This window comes from Mytilus trossulus, chromosome 10, assembly GCF_036588685.1.
Source record: "Mytilus trossulus isolate FHL-02 chromosome 10, PNRI_Mtr1.1.1.hap1, whole genome shotgun sequence".
In the NCBI taxonomy this organism is placed as follows: Eukaryota; Metazoa; Mollusca; class Bivalvia; order Mytilida; family Mytilidae; genus Mytilus; species Mytilus trossulus.
In genome coordinates, this window is record NC_086382.1 from 70,136,751 (window position 1) to 70,156,046 (window position 19,296).

The following is a 19,296-nucleotide window of genomic DNA, read 5'->3' on the forward strand; positions in this document are numbered from 1 at the left end:
TAGTTGGAATAGAAAGCAAATTTTAGGATGAAAATCAATTTTGTGTGTACATGTATCATCAGAAATTGATAATTTACGCTTCACAAAAAATACGGTATATTACCCCCCAAAAAAAACTATGAGAGTTCTACTTCTATTGGTACCAATTTTGATTAAATCCCCCAACTTGAAATAGTCCCTGAATAATTGTTATGAAAAAACGTAGTATTACATGAAATATATAACAGAAAATCGTAGGCGACAAATCCTTATGTCATGTATTTACTGAATATCCAACATCTTGTTTCGTTTAAAGAACTCACTACGTATACCTAAAAATTTCTTTTGTCCTGTACAGAGAACATGGTGTAAAAACCCTTTATCTCCTTTTATACACAAAACACATGTAAACCATTATCTCCTTTTATACACAAAAACAATGTGTTTAAAGACTTTACTGGAAGGCAATAAAATATCACGTCAATAAAGTACACGACTTTGACGTTAGCATACGACGTTAACAAAAGTGACACCAATAGCATGCGTAACGTCAATATAATTTCTTAATACAGTTTTAAAAATATAATACAAATTTGTCACCAATAAAAAAAAAGTTCTATTTAGAACACTCAAGTAAGCATTGTTTATTTATAGGTCTCAAAATCTGTGACTGACTAGTTCTGACCACACAGCTACGGATATGACCATCATGGCTACTTTTTACCTCGACTATTCTACCTAAAGGCCATTGTCCTCTCTGTATACGTTCATAAAATAAATTTTAGGTTTCTGATCTGAATTCCCTTTAGGACACCATAAAAACCGCAACGCATCACAGTCGTCTTCTCCAACACGTGACTGATGAAACATGGCTTCAATATCGACAGCTAGAACTACTTTGTCTTGTCTGAACCTGATAATTACAACTACTAAACTATTCATTAAATCGGGCCCCTGTAGGAGTTGGCTGTTAAGTGAAATTCCTTGATACTTTGATGCGCAGTCAAATACTACACGAACTTTTCCAGGTGTATTTTTATTTGTTATTGGGTGATTAGGTAAATACCAAACACGTTTTGATTTAGACTCAATATTAGTCATCTCCTTGGCATATCCCTTTTCTATGTAATCATTGACAGTTGTCGTATACATTTAATGTAACGTCTCATTGCCTGACAATTTGCGTTTAAATTGTTGTAAGCAGGTGTGCAAGAACCATGTTATTTGGTAACGTGGGCTCTCTATCGCGCCAGGGTAGTCCGAGCTTGTAATGGTCATCTTCCTGCGTTATAGATGATTCCATCATTTTCATAGCCTCTTTATCCTCTATAGACATGCCATTCTTGTCATCTCGTGCTCTATCGTCAAAATCAGAGGTCCACATCCGTTCTAATTGTCGCTGCAACAAAACATCTCTTGCCTCCTCAAAATGTACATTTATAACATTTGACGCATGCATATCTTCAATAGGACAACGAATAGCCCATCCGAGGCGTGAGCGAATTGCATATGGTTGGTTTTCGTTACCAAACCTTACTTCTAGCGGAATGTAAAAATTAAAATCACAAAAATACTGAACTCAGAGGAAAATCAATTTGGAAAGTCCATAATCACATGGCAAAATAAAAAAACAAAACGCATCAAAAACGAATGGACAAGAACTGTCATATTCCTGACTTGGTACAGGCATTTTCAAATGTAGAAAATGGTGGATTAAACCTGGTTCTATAGCGCTAACCCTCTCACTTAGGTGAATCTGTACCAATTAACAACATGACCTCGGTTAAATCAGTAGAGAGTATCTGTATATCGGCTAAATACGGCAATTTTCTTATATCTACATTTTCTGCGGCAGATCGAGCTGAAATTGGAAGCTTCTTTACTGACCAGACCTTTTTAAAGAAACGTTATCAATTTCGTCAATAGCTTTTACTTGTAAGTCAACGTCTTGACCGTGAATTGTACTACCAGAAGAGCTAACAGAAGACATCTCGAAAGTGACCGGCTTGCTAGCTATATTAAATTTCTGAAGTAATCGTTCATCACATAAAGTTTTATCTGCTCCGTCATCTTGCAAGGCAAATGTTTTGCAAGAGTTACCGTTCCGACCCTTAACGAGAACAGGAATAATCCCTAAACAGTTCTTAATCATAGAACCTTTAGTAGCTGCGCAATTAACTGAAGGCTCGGTAGCTGCATGATGAAAACCAGGCTTAGACCAGCTATGCAATAAAATATTATGCTTAACATAACAGTCAGATACAGTGCATGTTTTTGGTTTTCTACAATTGTTAGCAAAATGCTTCCCTTTTAAACAATTATAACACAATTTTAACATGCGTACTACTTTATACCTATCATCTCAACTCATTGACTTGAATTTGCTACAAGATGTCAAATCTACACATGTACCTATACTACAGTTACATTTGTGCTCATACTTAGCAGTGTTATTTAATCTTTGAGTACTTAACATAGTAACCTTACTCTTAACTGTATCATTATTATGATGTTTACTTGTAAAAACACTATCATCAGTCTTGTTCTGATTGTTTTCTCTACAAAGATCGTAACCATACATAGAACTAGAAATGCGTGATTTTTCGTCTACAAATTTAGCTAAATCAGAAAACCGGGATTCTCTACCAGACTCGCTAATTAAATGAGCAATATCGACCCATCTTGTTCTCATATGCATTAGAAGGCGTTTAACATTACACCTTAAATTTTCAGAATTATCAATATTCGAATTATAAAGCCTAACTGAGACAATGTGATTTCACATTTTTGCATTTCTAATGCCAATTTAGATAAACCTTCAATATCTTACGCTTTAATCTGAGCGCCGTACACTAATTTTTCGATTAATGATCTAGCAATTACATGTGGCCTACCGTATCGGGAGTACAATATTGCTCTAGCACGTTTGTAACCTTCATCAGAATCTAATAATACACACTATCTTCTATACAACACTTTGCATCACAACTCAGTTTCAAACTATTATCACGTATTCTACCTTCAATGTTTGTCTCAAAGTTCCTTATAAACTTACTATAGTCTAACGGAGTTCCATTAAAAGTTAATAATTCTGGTTTTGGCAAATTAAACCCTTCGTGAAGTGTAGATGCTAGGCATTGAAAAGCCGAATCTATGCTAAAAACACTTATATCCAAAAATCCAGACTGAGCACTGATTCCCTGTGTACTGTTATTAATGTTCATCTTTGGTTTATCAGTTGCTGCAGTTTGTCCGGAAATAGAGTTCATATTACAATGTAATACATTCCTTTTCACTCTCATGAATAGAGCTCTGTAATGTTTGCGAGACTGTTTGCGAAATATTCCGAATGTTCATGATTGCACTGTTATTATCTGTGTCTTCTTCTACTGCTTCTTGCCACACCGATTCTTCGATATTGGCCTCTTCCAGCTCGGATCGTTGATTAAATACCTGTTGTCTGAATTTGATTTCTATTTGTGCACGCTCTAGTTCATGCTATTCACGTTCTACTTCATGATATTTTCCTGAGTTTAAGTTCTGCAATGAGCCGCTTAGCTTTGGCACTGCGTAATCTAGTTTGTGATGAAACCGAAGATCGTGAACTCAAACGGCTATCAATTGAAACTGTATCACTTTCTTCGGGTATTTTCTCTTCATGCGATTTTTCACTGGCGATATACTGGGAAAATCTCCCCCTGAATTCTTCAAAGTTCTCATGACAACGTTTATAGTTCACTTCCAAATTCGCTATAACTTCTGATTGTGTCTGATAAGTGTGGTAACTTAAATTGTTCAAACCTTTCACATAACTTTGAATATAACTGTTTTACATGTTCCACGTTCTCATATGAAATTAAATTCTTCTCCAATTCTTTGTACAATTTAGTAAGCTCTGCTAAATTCGTACTACGAGTCCGTTTTACATCACCGAAGTCCAAAAAGTCTTCATTCCGTCTATCGGTAGCCATTTTTCACCAAAATAGTCAAACATTGGCACAATTTTAGAATTTCCTCCAGAACTTGATAATTGTCTCCAGAGTTGAGGATTGAACGAATCACATCGGTTAACGTAAGGGCGAGGGATGAGTATGCGAGTTTGCACCATGTTCCTATCTTTTATTGATATATAATATCATATGGTCGCTAACAATCGATTATCTACAAATAAAGAATAATTTCACATAAGGAAAACTACATAAATTATAATAAGATACATGTTTAAGTGTTCACATTAAACTTAACAAACAATAAAAACCATTTTATTCATGTATCATAAGTTCTCTCATACGTTAAATTACGTTTAAAATAATAATAAAAAAGTAACGCATATTTCTAATAAATAATATACAATGTTTTATCTCTTAAAATAAGTTTTGATAGTATACATAAAAAGTTTCTTACCAACTATAATCTGTCTAATAAAAGACAATGTACATCCGTATGTAATCAAATAAAGTCTAGACGACGAAGAGCGCAACGTTACATTAGCGCTTTCATAAATAAATTGTAAAAACTGTGTTTCGTATTCTTACAAGAATAAATGAATACGTTAGTTAAACAATTAATAAATAATTAACTTATATTTAAAGTTTGAATATTTCAAATCTTACACTGTGTTCTGTAGATTTCAGATATTTGTATGCCCTACCGACGATAGAAGAGGGGCTTTATGCTCTCTGGTCTGTGTGTCCGTTCGTCCGTCCGTCTGTTCGTCCGTTGGTTTGTCCGTCCCTCTGTGCCGATTCAGGTTAAAGTTTTTGGCCAAGGTAGTTTTTAATGTAGTTTAAGTCCAAAACTTATTATACATATTCCCTATGATATGATCTTTCTAATTTTAATGCCAAATTATAGTTTTCTTGAACAATGAAAATGATAGTGCGAGTTGGGCATCCGTGTTCTATGGACACATTCTTGTTTGTAAATATATAATTAGTGGTACAATAGCAATATATTGATTTTACGGGCCAATACCCTAAAATAGCTAAAACACTGGTTTTGGCGATAGATGAATTCATGATATGTAATCATAAAGTTGACAACATGACATAATATCTATGATTTTGAAAAATGAATTTGTGTAACCAAAGTAGATTGGAAAATTTCTTCCAAAATCAAAAACTATTTTCATTTTCTTTTTCATGATTAATTTTTCCACAGTGCATTTCATCCTTAAATACTACACAGCTTTGAGTGTTTTTTGGATATGAATATATTCTCTCAATTGTTTATCCATTTAATACATTTATTTTAACAAGTTTTATGTCAAGGTATATTCAAAATGCTGCAATGACAGAGAATTCAGGTAGTTGTTTTGGTTTATAATAATTTCATGGTATTATTATCGCTGAATAAATGTGTATACAGGTTGTATTTAAACTTTTGCATGTTGAATTACAAAAAAAACAGGGGAAAAAAAATCTGCACTATTGAGACCGATTTTTTTTCAGATTCAATAAGGCCTGACATAATACTTGTTACAACGCACATAGGCTTTGTTGTGGTTCTCTAAATCCTTTTTGGTTTAGAACCTTTCAATAAAGTTATTATTCTTGTTGTTTTTTTTAAACGTGAACTACCTTAGGCATGTTACATTAAATACGACAAAATATATTGTTTTGTAATGCTTACAGGTTAAATGTCTTCTGGTATGCCACTCAGATTAAAACTGAGTAAAAATGTCTCAATCGATTATATTAGAGATCAGACGACTTTCCGACTATATAAATATTTCAAATTTTACAATACCTAAGACCAATAAATAGCTAGCTGACTTGTAATAACTACATATGGTGAATCGATTTATGAAAATGTCGATTTCAGTCGTTCTTCCTAACTTTGTTATAGCACTTTTTGCGTAAAGAGCACAATGTATAATGAAATCAGAGCTTATTGCAGAACTTTGAAAGTAACTGTATGATCAAATCAAAATAAAGATAAAAAGACATAGTGTAAAAACAATCGTCGTTTGATTACTTGATTCTTTTAATAATAGTAGGATAACTAGTTCAATAATGCGTTGACTGTAAAAGAAATAGTGCGTTTTTATCTTATAAGAATCAACTAGAAAATATCATACATATGTAATTAAATGTCTCGGCTGAAATGAAACCAGACAAACAGACAAATAATAGTTCAGAAGACACAACATAGAAAACTAAAGACAAAGCAACACGAACTTCACAAAAAGATGGAGAAAGTCCCAGGTGCTCCGGAATGAAAAGCAGATTCTGCTCCACATTTTGCACCCGTCGTTTTGCTTATGTTATTAGAAATCCGGTAAATAGTATTATCGGTAGTTTACATTCGTAAAAAAAAGATATAAGGCAACTGTTATGAATTGCCTACGTAAAAGTACATCTTACTATCTATCATCCTATTTTTTAAGTTGTGATTTCAAACTGATGATGTATATGTATACATTGCTAAAGGCACGGTTCTTAGAGTGGTCATTATTATCTTGGTAATTAAATACTAATAGTATCTCAACGTGATTGACCTGGTTAGCCAATATTTAAAAATTACTTGCTCTTAACTTCTATACCTAATATATATTTAATATTTACAGTAACAAGGACAAAAACACATTTGATATTCTTATACTTTTAATTTAACCCTGTCTGCAGTGACAACTGCCGTCGACACAATGGGCATCTCTGTTATGGCAATGCTGTTGGCACTCTTGGGCTGTGGTGCACGCTGAAATAAAACAAAGATTATAAATACAGTATAAATAAATTTGGTCTCGACTTCTGATGTGAAAAGTCATAACAAAACATTGAACTCTAGGGGAAACTCAAAAAGGTGAAGTCAATTAGACTGACAAAGTCAAACGTTATTAATCAACTGAACTTATGACAAACATCTGCCATAGTGTTGTCTTAGTACAGTTAGAAAACGGTGTGCTTAATCTGCTTTTATAGCTACCGAAACTTTCCACAGTTGTCGATGGTTCCATAAATTTGGATTCAGCAATCAATGATTTGCAAACTTTCAATACTGTATAACTGATGAATAATTTCACTAAAAACATAGTACTTCACATCTAATATGAAAAGATTCAATCAGATATCTCTCTAATGTTTGAATCTGCATTAATGAATATACGGGCGGTTTGTTTTCGGATTAATGACTAGATTTGTATCAAATAGCCAGTATATTTATTATAAAATTATAGTTGTGAATGTAGTGCTTTTATAAATCTGAATATTTAAGGTAATCATGATACAAAATGGGAATTTTTTATAGACGGTAATATGATTTACTTTATACTAGAATGACAGCACGCAGGTGACTTGCCTTATTTTAGATTACAATATATTTTGTAGTTTACAAGTTAATTACGCTCAATATTTTGTATATTGTTAATACTTAATAACATCACAGAGGGAACCTTTGCTGATATTTCATGAAATATTTGCTCCCATTAGCATTGATGAAATAAATTTAACCTTACCAAATTTACTGTAAATAGGCTAATATATTTGCCATTACCATATTATAAAATAACCCAAAATTAAGCTACTCATTGACAAGAAATGGTAAGCTTTTAAATCTAACCAATAATTTTTTTCAATGACAAACAAAAAAATGTATGTAACCTCAATACGGATATGAAATGTATTTATCTTACTATTTCCAGACTGTGTTGTACATGTACATTCATCGTGTATGCATGCAAGACTGGCGCCTGTGGAACACAGTGTTATCCTGCAGTCATTCGAATGTTGGCATCGTTCTGCCATAACAACTGTAACAATACAATATAAAAGTAATATTTGATAAATTAATCGGGATTCTGGATTGATCTGTACAGAGAATGCATCAACCTAAACGATTGAAATGCAAGGTCTATAAATACATGAATATCAAATGCTTCATGAATAAAGTGGACAGCAAGACAACTCAACTTTTAACAATAAGATATATCACTTACCGACGCAAAAAGCCAAGCACAAAATAAGAACCTTCATGGTAATGTTCAATGGTGAGATAAATTTTAAACCTAACTAATTAGAACTGGAAAACCAGATCTTTTATACTGATCCAATCGAGAAGGTCATAGATAATGCTGTATTATTATAGATTTGCATGACACTTTAACCTTGTAAATCAGATCCTAGATATAGAACTCAAAATCATGAATATCAATCTTGAACTTTGAATGAATGTTCTTATTTAATACATAGTCACATTTCATTTTGTACGGTTATTTTCCCACATGTTTACTTCACATATCATTGTATTAATACTGATTGTCTTTGATAAACTTCACAACGGGCAGAATTTATAATAATGTAATATTTACAGAAATGAACATCACTAATTGATTATTGTAAAAGTCATAATAATGAATTTAGAAAGATGCGCGTTAGGGAAGATATTTTCAACAATATTGGAATTGAGTATAGAAGTTAAGTAACTGAACCATTGAACTATGATTGCCATGGGTCATTTCTTTTTCAGCAATTTATAACGTACGACGGTTATTACGGATGTCTTATCCCAATGACTACTGGAGAATAGAAGTCACCCTTAAACCGAACTGCATTTAATCCCTCGACAGTGGGGCGTCTGTTTGGCTGTGTACAAATATGCAGCCCCTCTTTATTTAATGATAATTTATTTCAGAAGTAGAAAGCCATAAACAACTTGGTTTAATTTCTAATGAGAATGGTTCGTTGCATTCTAATATTAATAATATAATTGATACGATAACACCCAGATTGAATTATTTCCAGCTTTAAAAAAAATTCAAACTGAAAAGAAAGTATTTACAAGCTATATATTTAATTTTATCTAACCTTTTTTAAATATACAAATATCATTTGGGACAATATTCCAGACTTTTTAAGTGAAAACTAGAAAATATGCAAGTTGAAGCGCCTAGAATAATTACTGGTGTTACTAAGTTATCATCCATAAACAAATTATACAACAAAACAGGATGGGAATTACTATTAGAAAGACGTAAAAAAACACAAAATTCTAAACTTTCATGAAATGTTATTTATACGATATAATCCCTCAACAATTGTTTAATATTCATAAATACGACACAAGACGAACGCATGACACAAAACATATAAGGTATACAACAGCATTTTATCAGAAATCCTTGAGCCATCAGTTATTCGATCATTGAATGCTATTTCAGACGATATCAGATTAACTCCATATACAAAGTTAAATCACAAAAATACTGAACTCCGAGGTAAATTCAAAACGGAAAGTCCATAATCAAATGGTAAAATCAAAAGCTTAAACACATCAAACGAACGGATACCAATTGTCATGCTTCTGACGTGGCACAGGCATTTGCTTATGTAGAAAATGGTGGATTGAACCTGGTTTTATAGCTAGCTAAACCTCTCACTTATATGAGAGTCGCATCAAATCCATTATATCGATAACGATGCGTGAACAAAACAAACAGACATAATAGGTAAAAATATCAAATAAGCAGCAGTCAACATTGTGTAATAATGGCGACAGGAAGGGACAGATACTACATGTCAGTCTTCGGATAGATTGCAGTAATCTAAACGAACATTTATTTAAGAGAAATTTTGTAGAAAGTAAAAACCTGTACATGCGGTAGAATCGAGAACAGTTAACATTTTCTTCTTGAGTGTAATAATTACTCCCTTGTTCGAAAACGTACGATAGAAATAATTCAGTTTCCATAAAATATGAAAAAAACTCTTGGTTGGCAGTAATAACTTCAGTCCAGAGGAGAATTTACTCGTGTTTAAACAAGTTCAACAATTTTTATTAGAATGAAAGCGATTTGGCATATAGCGTCTTTCATGGAAAGTATCTTAATTTGGGTGATGCAGTCTTAATAAAGTCCGGGAAACACACACTGCCGCCGGTACATATATATAGGAAATCTCAGACGAAAAATATTTTCAGTTATTTCCCTTTTTCTATTTTGACAAGGAGATGGATTAATATAAGGGAAACCTTGTTTCCGATTCCCTTAGTATGTCATGTGCATAATTTTTCTAAATAAAATATGTTTAAAGTAAATATGCAGCCTTGTCAGGTCAGAATTGGTACTCTAAACCCGATGTCTCGGGTAAAGAAAGTAGCATGCTCTTTTGCACGTTAAAAATCACTGGCAACAACTCTTTGAAGGGTTCCAATGTGCGGTGTTGCAAGGTCTAGTTTCTATCCTTATCTAATATACCCTCATTTCCCGTTGCAGTCTACATTTCCTCGACCTTAATCCATAACAAATCTATTACAGGAGGTACCTACCATATTTATTGTCCTGAATATACATGAACTAATTATTACTTGACGTTAAGGAGCAATCTGTGATTGTTCATGTCTATTTAAAACTTTTTGGTTTCAGGATAAAATAATCAGTTTTCAACCAAGGCTATCAAAATTATATAGTTGAACTACTAGAAACAATATTCATTTTATAAACATAAATAAATAAACAAGAAAAATACCGAGCTCCCGGGAAAATTCTAAACGAAAAGTCCCTACGCAAACGGTAAAATCAAAAGTTACAAAAATTTACCATAGCACAATAAGACAATGATCGGATGTATAAATATCAAGCCACGTCAAGTAGTTATTACAAAATATAGATTAAACAGTAAAAGTAATAATTTACAAAATCAAATAAAAGAATGATATAGCACGTTATAAAGATGGTACATATAATCTATACTGCAAGACTATCATATATTATTTGTGAAAGTGATACGGAATATTTATCAACAAGGATTGGTATCTTCTGATGAACTTTTATTTATAAAAAGGACGAAACTTTCTTTGGAAAAACCCTGGCTCACTGGTGATGTGTAACAAATTCTGAGTAGTAGGCAAGCTCTTGAATATTGAATGAGTCGGAAAATGTATATCCTATATGCAGCTGTAATTGATATAGTGCTACTAACTAAAATCGTCTTGTTTTTCAAAGATTTTGGTTTTAAGATGAACGCTTACTTTAATTGTCAATGGAACATCATCAATATATCTGAATGTAAAATTAAGTTATCTGGGTTCACTGATCTTCTTGTGTTTTACAAATGTCTGAAGAAACTCCAACTCGTACGAAGATGTCGGCAAGGAGATGGGCGCAAATTTGTTTCCTTAGGAATACCTCCCAATTCAACAAATATTTAATTAATAAACTCCAGCAAACTGATCACTTATTCCTCTATGTAGCATTTTTTTATTGTTTTTTTTGCTTTGTTCGTTATTAAAAAAAAAATGCCGTATAGTATCTCTCTTTAACAAATGTTTAGCGTATGCTAAGTTTCTAATGTTTAACGGCATTGTTTAATATTTAATTAAGACAATTTTTCAATCAAAAATGGTAAAGAGGGATGAAAAATAAAAAGTGTTGATAAAACAAACGTCAGAAAAAGATCGAGATTTAAATTTTCCAGAGGTTCTTTAGAATTTTTCAGAATGCTTACCCTTCCGGAGCACCTAATTTCACTCCCAGTTTTTAGTGGAGTTCGTGTTGTTTCTTTTTTATTGTTTGCAACTGTTGATGTAAATATCTTTTGATTTTATGAGTCTTTGTTTACTCCTTGGTTTTGATTGTTATTGTCTTTATATGGTTAATAACACTACGCGAGTAAACAGTTGCACGATATTTCTGAAGACCCCCTTTTTACTGCGGACAGAATTCTTGTCAATATAATGGACAATACTTTCGTCAAATATGCAGATGAGCCGTCAATGTATTCTCGACGACGAGGTGAATACAAAGTTCCAAATAGAACACAAAGTCGCCAGTAGAATAAAAGATCAGTCATTTCGTCAATATACATGTAACTACATGTAGTAACATTAAGAGATACCACTTATGAGGGCCACGTTCAAAAGAACATACAAAAGAGTTGTAAATACTTTTCAGAGCTCCCATTTACTATCATGATGTTCTTGTAGGAGGGTTGTTGTTCACGAAGAAACTGTTTTATTTCTTGTCATAGTCGTGAGTTTTTACAAAAAGTAAAATCACAAAAATACTAAACTCCGAGGAATATTTAAAACGGACAGTCCCTAATCAAATGGCAATTTCAAAGGATAAAACACATCAAACGAATGGACAACAACTGTCATATTCCTGACTTGGTACAGGCATTTTCGAATGTAGATAATGGTGAATTGTACCTCGTGTTATAGCGCTAAACCACTCACTAGTATGACCGTCGCATCAAATGTTTAAATTAATGATTAATACAATTAAACAATGTTGACGGCTGTAAACCAATATTTTACCTATTGTGGCCGTTTGTTTTTCTCACCAATTGTTGTCAGTATAATTGTATTAGTTGTATTAAGTTGTATAAGTGAGAAGATTGGATAACTAAGTTTTATCCTCCATTTTCTAAATCAGTAGTTACTGGTACCAAGTCAGACATGTGACAGTTGTTGTCCGTTTTTAGTGTATTAGAACTGTTTTATTGTCCTTTGATACGGTACTTGCAGGTTTGAAATTAACTTTAATTCGTTTTTTATTTATTGTTAGTTATTTTTCAAACCAAGGGTAAACACATATGTTCACCATCACCAGTTGGTGGACCGTGAAGAATAATCTTTTTACAAATGAAGACGAGGTAGAATTGCCGTAAACACATACATGTCTTCTTTTTCTCGATGACTTACCTATGTAGACTAATCACCAATTTTTTTTTTTGCATTTACATGAACATCACGACGACATGACTGGTAGGTATATATTTTAGACTACGAAAAAATGCCAATATTTAGTTCAGACACATTGATGAACTAATTCGTGATGAAGTTTATAGTAGTCGTCCTTCCTCATAATTATGTAACACAGCTTTTGTATAAGGAGTTTATTATGTAAGAAAATCAGTGCTGATTCGAAAACTTTCTAATTACTTTATTTGTAAATCAGCAATTTTAAGTAACACTGACAAAGATGATCAATTTGATATATAAACAAATTCATTGCAATCTTTACTGAAAATACTATCTGTTCTGCAGAGATTCTGCTTTTTGAAAATGTGTTCATTAGTGCATCAATCTGTTACGGTCTGTGTTGAGGACATACTAAAGTTATAATCGTTAAATGATTATCTTGGTTAACCAATATTTAAAAGTTAAATGATCAAATTGCAATATAAATGAAGATAGTTCGTCTAGAGTAACAAAATTATAAACAACTCAAAAACAGCCTTTTATAATTTTAAACTTTTAATATTTAACCCTGTCTGCAGTGACAACTTCCGTCGACACAATGGCCATCTCTGTTATGGCAATGCTGGTGGCAATCTTGAGCTGTGGTGCAGGCTAAAATAGAACAAAGATCATAAATGCATGTATAAATATAGGTTATTTTCGACTTTTTGTGTGAAGTAATTACAGAATTACTAAAAAAAAACTATAAATAAGTTAGCGAAGATCAAATAAACCAAAATGTAAATTGCTATTCAATTAATACTTAATGCTTGTATCAGCATTGATAAATGTACTTTTTTTTTCGGATTATTGGCCAATTTTGTATTTATTTGTTAATATTATAAAATATATACAAGTTTATAATTCAAAATGTAGTGCATGTGTTTTCAAACGACTGAATACCTTATGATATCATAATGAAGTAGGGGATTTTTAAAATTGGGAATGTGTCAAATAGAAAACCACCCGACCAAAGAACGGAAAACAACCTTTGAGAAAATTCTGCACCCGGAGACGTGCTTCAGCTGGTCCCCCAAAAAATGTTTATTCGTTCAGAGAAAATGGACGTCATACTTATCCCCAACACATTTCAGTTACTTATCTAGATACATAATTCATTAAATTGATATAAGTATACTAGAACGAGGGTTGCATGTTGAACGGCATCATAATATTGTTGCATGTATTGTCCAACATACAACCGTTTACAGTTGCAGTCTAATAATGTGTCCATTGGCGATAAACAAAAAATACTTCAATTGTGTAAGAAATTTTCTTTTTTCTTTTGTCTTTTTTCTTACACATGTGTCTTGGTTTTTAATGCACTACTTCTTTTTTATCTTTGAGGTTTATGTAAATCGTATATATGCGATGAAAAAGGGATAATTGCAACATTAAGATATTAGAGAATTGCCTGGTTGGTGTCCATTGGCGATAAACAAAAAATAGTTCAATTGTGTAAGAAACTTTTTTTTTCTTTTTTCTTTTTTCTTACACATATGTCTTGGTTTTTAATGCACTACTTCTTTTTTATCTTTAAGGTTTATGTAAATCGTATATATGCGATGAAAAAGTGATCCTTTCAACATTAAGATATTAGAGAATTGCCTGGTTGATGATAGTTGTTTCTTTTATATTTGATAATAAGTTGTGTGAAATCTTAACTGTAATACTTTGAAAGACTAAACTATATAACTATACTCTTATGAAAATAGCTGCTTAACATTTTCGATTTTAAAGTAGCTGCTTAACATTTTCGATTTTAAAGTAGCTTCTTAACATTTCGATTTTAAAGTAGCTGCTCAACATTTTCGATTTTAAAGTAGCTTTTTTCAATTGCAATGTGTACCTGGCATAATCTTCTGATGCTACATATAAGTGAATACATTTGTCATAATGTTATTAGTATTCTTCTTCACAAGGACAATAACGAACCGAAGTTTAAAAAATAAAAATGAAGCTATTCATGAAATAAAAAATTAAAACAAAAACGTTTAAATTTCACCAATCGTATATTTTCAAAGATGTAAAAAAGATGTATGAAATTTTAACTTCAATATTTATTAAGGCTGTAAATAGATTTAGATAACTTAAAATTATCTTACCATTTCCAGACTGTGTTGTACATGTACATTCATTATGTATGCAAGCAAGACTGCTGCCTGAAGAACACAGTGTTACACTAGTACTGCAGTCACTTGCCTGGTGGCACCGTTCGCCCATAACAACTGTAATTACAACATTTTATCAATTAAGTCATCCGAGGCGCTTAACTGGAATAACGGTCATTATAAATGTATCCAAACAATTAAAAGCCAAGATACTGTGATTGTATTAATCCAAAAAACAAAACGTCAAACATATCAAAACCAAGTAAAAACTCCATTTTACTTGAAAGAGTTAGAACCTTCCTTTTTTCTAATGATTTCTAAATGAATTAATTGATAAGATAAGAAAACATCGATATGATGGTGTTAAAAATATTAAAAGAAACATTTTTCATATGTCTAGCGTCCTAATTAGTTTCTACATTAACCATCATAGACTTGTTCAAAGAATATTTGAATATTCTCAAACGGAAATAACACTGAGTCAGTTCGAATAGTTTAAATGACACATTAGTTAAGATATAAGGAGTATGTTACAATTGCAGTTACAAATAGACAACATTTTTTTATAAACGAATATTACCTAGAACATGGGTCAATGCACGGTATAAGTTTGTACAGAAGAGTCAATGACTACAAAATATGAAACAACTCAAAAGAGAAAAAATCAACGGCATGATACATGCTAACACAATAAATGACATTTCAGACAGACCCCAGCAGACGACATCCACGCTGGCTTGCAGAGTGTATTTGTGTTCGATAATTAAAAGTTGTCTAAATTTGGCAATTGCTATAAAAGTTTGAATCAAATTTGTTTTACAATAAGATATTTTTTTTTCCTTTTTTGCTTGAATCATTTTAAAAGGTCTTAACACTTCAAATGGATACTAAACACACACAAATTTATAAAAATTCAAACGAAACAAAGCACAGATCTGAGACTACTCGCAGTTACTAATGAACTCATCATAGATACCGGCTTGAAATTTTGTATTTGCGCCAAACGCGCGTTTCTCCTACAAAAGACTCATCAGTGCCTCTCTAACTAAAAAAACGTTTATGTAAGATCAGTTTAATAATATTAAGTTATGAAATGATTATTCATAATTAACATAATTATACAAAAATATGAAGGCAATGTGTAAAGATCTTACAACAATGTAAATTATGACAAGAATATGAATATTAACATAATTTATAACATGTATTAAAAAAAAACATTAAAAACTCTGGCAGCTTTGACCTCATATGAAATTTGATAGTAGGTGCATGCACCACTAATTGAATATTTATAAAATAAGATATAACTTACCGACACAAAGAGCCAAGCACAGAATAAGAAGCTTCATGTTAATGTTCAAAGGTGAGAAGAATTTAAAATCTAACTACCAATGACTTGAAATCAGATCTTTTATACTGAGAAAATCTGAACGCGTCATAGATAATGCCGTATTATTACACATTTTCATGACATTGTAAGACTGTAAATCATATTCCAAATATAGAATATACAGACACATAATAACCCTCTAGAACTATAAATGAATGTGTTTATTTTGGAAAATGGCACATTTCGCGATTTTAACCTCTTTCTTAGGAAATGTATTATAAACAGATCTTCTAGATCAATAGAATTTGATATATTAATATTTTCCCCTTTGTTTTTTTCTTATTTTTTTCAATTTTGTAAGGTTACTTTCCAATTGACGTATCTTCAAATATCATTGTACTCATAAAAATATAACAGCAAGATTAAATCAATGCTTCAACTTTAACAGCAAATTTAATAGCAATATGCCAAAGGCATGGGGTTTGAAAATTGCGTAACGTTGGAGAAGTATCTAATAAGAGGTATACCTTGCTGACGAGACATATTTCCACAAGCTACACAGGCAAATGTTGCGTCAGTTTCATGTTAAAGTTCGTTTGAGGTGAAAGTCAAGTGAATTTTACGTGAGATTAACATGAATATAAATTCACGTGAAATTGATGTGAGTGAAATTTGCCTGTGTATATAAGGCCACGAAATGACAATGTAAAACAATTCAAATGAGAAATTACTTTATACATGTAGTGTTAACCATGTCATAATTTTTATTGTTATATTTTAAACACTAAGAAATAGATTGGTAAGCCGTTGTGTGGACCAGCCTGTAGTAGATTTTTTTATTTTCAGTACTATTTGATAAACTGATAACATTTCAATTTCTTTTGTATGCCTTTGAGTTTATATCATGTTCCCAGGTTGTCCGGATTCACCAAATGAAATAGCAGCAATACGGATTTTTTTCTGTGGGCAATCCTGACAACCCCATTTGCAACATCAATGAAGGATGAATAGATTTTAATCCTTCCTCCACCCACATAACAAATGAACATATCTTTAAATGATAGATCCACTTGTGATTGAACTTTTTATTCCATGCTAAAGTCTTCACTGTGAATTTGAGCTGAACATATACCTTTACGTTTTGTTTCGTCAAGACTTAGTTCTTGTTTGGAACTGTTGTTGTATCCTTTCTCTTTCCTACATATTTGCTCTCTAAAAAAATACCAACATATAGAAACAGATTATTTTTAATCCTCAATAGATATAATTATGTGATATATCTACAATCATTGGAAATTGTTTTGGGCAAAAATAATAGAATAAATCGATAAAAAAACAAAAAAAACAAAAAAAAACGTTAATGCAAATCTGATAAATTAATGATTTTAATTTGGAATATACCAAATCTAATTCATCATCAATGTGGGATTTCTTCACCATTTATATTGTCAATACTAGCATTTCTAAAATGGTAAGTCTGTAATACCACGTTCACATGGATACAAGCACCAGCGAGGGAAATGGATCACAGAAAATTGTTTACCATTGTTTACCTTGTCTGTATTGTAATTGTAAAATCTTACAATTTTGATGTAAGGAGTTTACTGTAAATTCATAAATTATTTTGAGGTTTTTATTAATGCAAAAAATGCGACAAAGTTGTAAACGCAATAATATTAACTCGCATTTTGAAATATTTTTAATGAATAAAACAGGATTTTTACGTAAAACTTAAAATAGCACTTCATTCTTATATGACAAAATCCCAATAATAAATGCACGCAATAATTTCTGATTTAACAGTATTGTTTTCTATTTTTAATTTTTGTTTACCATTATAATAGCCTGCATATTTATGTTTACACATGCATTTTGAGTACCAGGGTGAGTGGGGATTATAATGAGTTGTTCAGAAATATTCAGACTTTGTCGATAAACATCAAAATATAAATAACAAATTATTTGTCATCTTTTTTTAATTTTTTTGTTTGTATAATGGAATCTGTAAATCATGTTTAGTTCATTTATGAAGATTAACATTACATTTGAGAAATATGATAAGACGTAGTAAAAAAAATTACGGTACCAACTGTTCTGCACCAAATAGGCATTTTTATTATATAGTTTCCCCAATGATGGATAAAATATATGAAAATCCAAAGCTTATTAAAAAAATGAAGTTATATCAAATTAGAAGCAGTTGCAATGAAATAAGGCAAAAGATAAAAACATAACAACTAGAAAACAACTATAACACACACGATATTACAGATTTTTCGATTCTCAAAAGGTTCTCACACTTATCGAAACAAGTCTAAATGCAAAACTAAAACTCAAACCCAATTCCAATGATAATCATAAGGGAACAAAAGGGACAAACGAATCTACAGGAATCACCATAACCAAATGAATACTAAACTATACCAAAACGAAACTAAACGAAACGTCAATAGTACTCAACTAAAATGACTGAAAATTCACAGATTTGATTTGTTGTTCTCACGAATAGCAAGTATCAATTACCAGGCAAATTATTTCTTGACGAAGATACATATCGTTGTTAGATTATGTCTAACTTATTAATGTTAAGCTTGTCCCTCGTTTGCCTTCATTTTAACTGCCTTACAATAAGCTACACGTAGTAAGATATGATGTGTGTAACATGACATAAAAAAAAACAGTGTGGTGAATATTCAGGAATAACGAACTAGATATGGCTATGAAAACAGGAAAATAACAGTAATCATCGGTATTAAAGATATATAAAGAGTAACTATTAAGTAATTTCAACTTTGGAAGACATTAGAATGACTCTTTTGCCCTACGTTCATCATTTTGAAATACTGGGTATAAAATGCAATGATTCTGATTTGATCTACAAATACCAGACTGTAATTGTTCCCTTACCTTTGATCCATGTTTTTGTCTTCGGCAGACCATGTGAAAATTTCACAATGTATAGTTTACCAAACATAAAAGAAAGAAAACCGAGAAGAGATATTTTTTACCTTAGTAATGTCAAAAAGATTAAATGGAGTGATAAAGACAGTCAACTGCTAGACGACTAACATCTTTTAATATTTGGTAATGAAACCAAAAAATAACAAAGGTAGCAAAACAGGGGCTTCTCCGTTATGGACACGTTGACAGTGGTTATCTATACAAAACATGTATTAATATGAAAAAACAATTGTATTG

The 19,296-nt window shown here is 31.6% G+C and overlaps 2 protein-coding genes across 2 annotated transcripts; both read right to left on the minus strand.

Moving 5' to 3' along the window:
• Positions 1–6,577: 6,577 nt before the first annotated feature.
• On the minus strand, positions 6,578–8,030 carry LOC134686580 (serine protease inhibitor Cvsi-2-like). Its single transcript, XM_063546251.1, has 3 exons — positions 7,916–8,030; positions 7,613–7,729; positions 6,578–6,678 (listed from the first exon to the last, which is right to left on the minus strand). Exons 1-3 carry the CDS (start codon positions 7,950–7,952, stop codon positions 6,590–6,592), a joined length of 243 nt encoding a protein of 80 aa, XP_063402321.1. The 5' UTR covers positions 7,953–8,030; the 3' UTR covers positions 6,578–6,589.
• A 5,131-nt stretch (positions 8,031–13,161) lies between these two features.
• On the minus strand, positions 13,162–16,132 carry LOC134686581 (teneurin-1-like). Its single transcript, XM_063546252.1, has 3 exons — positions 16,081–16,132; positions 14,763–14,885; positions 13,162–13,269 (listed from the first exon to the last, which is right to left on the minus strand). Exons 1-3 carry the CDS (start codon positions 16,115–16,117, stop codon positions 13,181–13,183), a joined length of 249 nt encoding a protein of 82 aa, XP_063402322.1. The 5' UTR covers positions 16,118–16,132; the 3' UTR covers positions 13,162–13,180.
• Positions 16,133–19,296: the final 3,164 nt, after the last annotated feature.

Excerpts from the sequence above, each read along its gene's own strand:
- LOC134686581 (XM_063546252.1), bottom strand. The coding sequence starts at position 16,117 with ATGAAGCTTCTTATTCTGTGCTTGGCTCTTTGTGTCG. Across the intron at positions 14,886-16,080 it reads GTGCTTGGCTCTTTGTGTCG|TTGTTATGGGCGAACGGTGC; the intron begins GTAAGTTATATC and ends TTGTAATTACAG. Across the intron at positions 13,270-14,762 it reads TACAACACAGTCTGGAAATG|CCTGCACCACAGCTCAAGAT; the intron begins GTAAGATAATTT and ends GTTCTATTTTAG.
- LOC134686580 (XM_063546251.1), bottom strand. The coding sequence starts at position 7,952 with ATGAAGGTTCTTATTTTGTGCTTGGCTTTTTGCGTCG. Across the intron at positions 7,730-7,915 it reads GTGCTTGGCTTTTTGCGTCG|TTGTTATGGCAGAACGATGC; the intron begins GTAAGTGATATA and ends GTATTGTTACAG. Across the intron at positions 6,679-7,612 it reads TACAACACAGTCTGGAAATA|CGTGCACCACAGCCCAAGAG; the intron begins GTAAGATAAATA and ends GTTTTATTTCAG.